Raw genomic sequence first — 2,371 nt, 5'->3', positions numbered from 1 at the left:
ACCGGACCCATCTTCAGCCTCTCTGGTTGAGAAATGATATCATTATCCGCCACGATAGACGTCGGAGCAACCTGATTCACACGGCTTGAGAAATCGTATTCTCGGTCTTTGGACGAGGGATCGTCACACAAATGGGTTTCATTGAGAAACGATGGTTGTGTGTGCCTTGTGCTGCCGACCGACGAGAGTTGGGATAGACCAGGATAAGCGGATGCTGACTCTGCACAAAATCAACCACTTGTCCGTTGTGAAGAGCATTGTAAAACTCCTCGAGCCATTAGTAAGCATTGTACATAGGCGTAGAGAGTAACGTCATAATAAAGGCATTTTTTTTCAGTCAACGCCTTTGTCTCTTGGTTTTTGACCGAAGTGGATTTGGCCAGTTCTCTCGTTACTGCTGGGCTTGACGATAGCAACTTGAGTCCTCCTGACGGCACTCCACTCTCGGCTATGTTGTTGATGGGGATGTGACCGTGTGGGAAATATGCTCATCGGAGGAATAACTTTTTGTACTTGCACTTCCTGCGCACATACACGATGTGACGGCACGGTAACAGCCAAGTCTCATGAAGATACATGTAACGGGTCACCCCAGTTACATAAGTAGTTTAGTTTTAGATGTTACACGAGTAGGCAAAGTGGCGCTCGGGTAGCGTGTGCGTAGTCGTCGTTATGTGATTTATTGGTAATGGGAGCCAGACCCATTATCACTCAATCATGTGACGACTATCATTTGAGAGGTTCACATGAGACCGGCGGCAGCCGCCCTGGCTCTAAATAAAACCGGGTTTGTTTTTCCCTTGTTTTGGTTCTTTGTTTAAGTACCCATAAGCTTCTTCACCACTACGTGTAAGCTAGCAACGGGTCACACACCTGGTCCGTTACACATGGTAGCACTTAGTACTCCTTCCAATGACCAAGTTCGACATGAGTCAAGACCTCGACCACGCTATTTTCCCTCATCTCACTCGTATTGAGTGGGAAACTTTCCACCGCCTCGAGTTGGTGTCTGGTGAAGGTATCGTCACGTCGCTGCTACGCTCAGCGACTCACGATCAACAGCGTCTCGCGGCACAAGAGTTCATGGAACGCGAGCTCGCCGATGTGAATCGGCGAGTGTCAACTCCCTCGCGTGTCTCCAAGGACAACGTCGCGAAGTTAGAGGCGTCGACCTACTCCGGCCTTGGCGAAGATCGTTTTCCGTTGAACTGGCGATTCCGAGAGATTGACATTGCCATCGCCAAAAGTCATTATTTTTCTCTCCTGGCTGTCCGGGAATGCTAAGGGATGGGCAAGCTGGTTGTGTCCCAACACCCTGGAAGCGCTCCAGGGCGATCTTAGGCTCGCCTTCGTGCCGTCATAAGATGAATCCAGCATTCAAGCCGACTTCTTCGCACTTCAGCAAGGCGCGATGTCCACTACGTCGTGTATCGTAACCAAACGTATAGACATGGTCTCTCAAGTCCACGTGTTCGTGAATGCGTGATGGCATGGAACGTTACTGCCCCACCTGTGCTGAGCCTTCCACGCTTGAACATTTTCCCTCGCGCTCCGCGAGGACTACGTGGTGGTGTCATATTATTCCCGTACGCTATCTGCGTCAGCTCGAGAGACGGCTTCCGAGCTCATGGAGATCGACGCAATCGATGCGTCAAACCGTCGCTAACGCAATGGCTCTCGCAGGGCACGTCGTTGCGCCGGTCGCTCCTGCCGTTCAGCAAAAAAAAAAAAAAAATCGGCCAGGGTCAGTAAGCGCGGGATGGAACGAAGGTCCGAGATTCCTCATCCTCGAGCTTGCACTCAAGTCGATGAAAGAAGAAAGCTAAGCATCGACGTCTGAATCCCCGTCGCGAACCCGTGTCCAGTGACAGCTCACCGACGGAGTCGGTCGTGGCGAATTACCCGATCAGCTGGCAGCTCAGCTGCAATTTGTCTGGTAAGACGTCGGCATATTCGCGGGCGATCCCGTACACTCGATTACTTGATTTGAGATGCGCTTCCCACGACTACACTGCAAAACACTCATCGCGTGCCGACTTCAGTTCAGCGCTCTTCGGCCGTGAGGTACTGTCAGCGATGACAGTATTCAGCCCGGACGACGCTGAATTCAGCGTCGGTGATCAGGCGTACCAGTTCGATGTCACTGTCTTTGAGATTGCGAAAGAAGTTCTTCCGAGAGAGGCTTGGAAGTAGGGTAATCGATTGCGCTTCTCGAGGTGGGATTGCAAGCTCGATTGTGCGTCAGTGTCCGAATGTTCCTTCCTCGTACTCAAGCAGAGATCGTCCTCACGCCCGGCTCGAAATATTGCGTGTCGCGACAGTGGCCGCTGCCACGAGATCAGGTCCAAGTCATTGACAAGTTATTCTAGAG

General features: G+C 51.5%; 1 protein-coding gene across 1 annotated transcript; it reads left to right on the top strand.

Moving 5' to 3' along the window:
• Positions 1–1,670: 1,670 nt before the first annotated feature.
• Positions 1,671–2,193, top strand: PPTG_24816 (hypothetical protein; the record flags this gene model as incomplete). The annotated part of the gene is made up of 2 exons (XM_008918632.1): positions 1,671–1,700; positions 1,816–2,193. 2 exons carry the CDS (start codon positions 1,671–1,673, stop codon positions 2,191–2,193), a joined length of 408 nt encoding a protein of 135 aa, XP_008916880.1.
• Between the last annotated feature and the right edge of the window lie 178 nt (positions 2,194–2,371).

Source organism: Phytophthora parasitica (genome assembly GCF_000247585.1).
Source record: "Phytophthora parasitica INRA-310 unplaced genomic scaffold supercont2.249, whole genome shotgun sequence".
NCBI lineage: Eukaryota > Oomycota > Peronosporomycetes > Peronosporales > Peronosporaceae > Phytophthora > Phytophthora nicotianae.
This window is presented reverse-complemented; position numbering and strand designations above follow the sequence as displayed.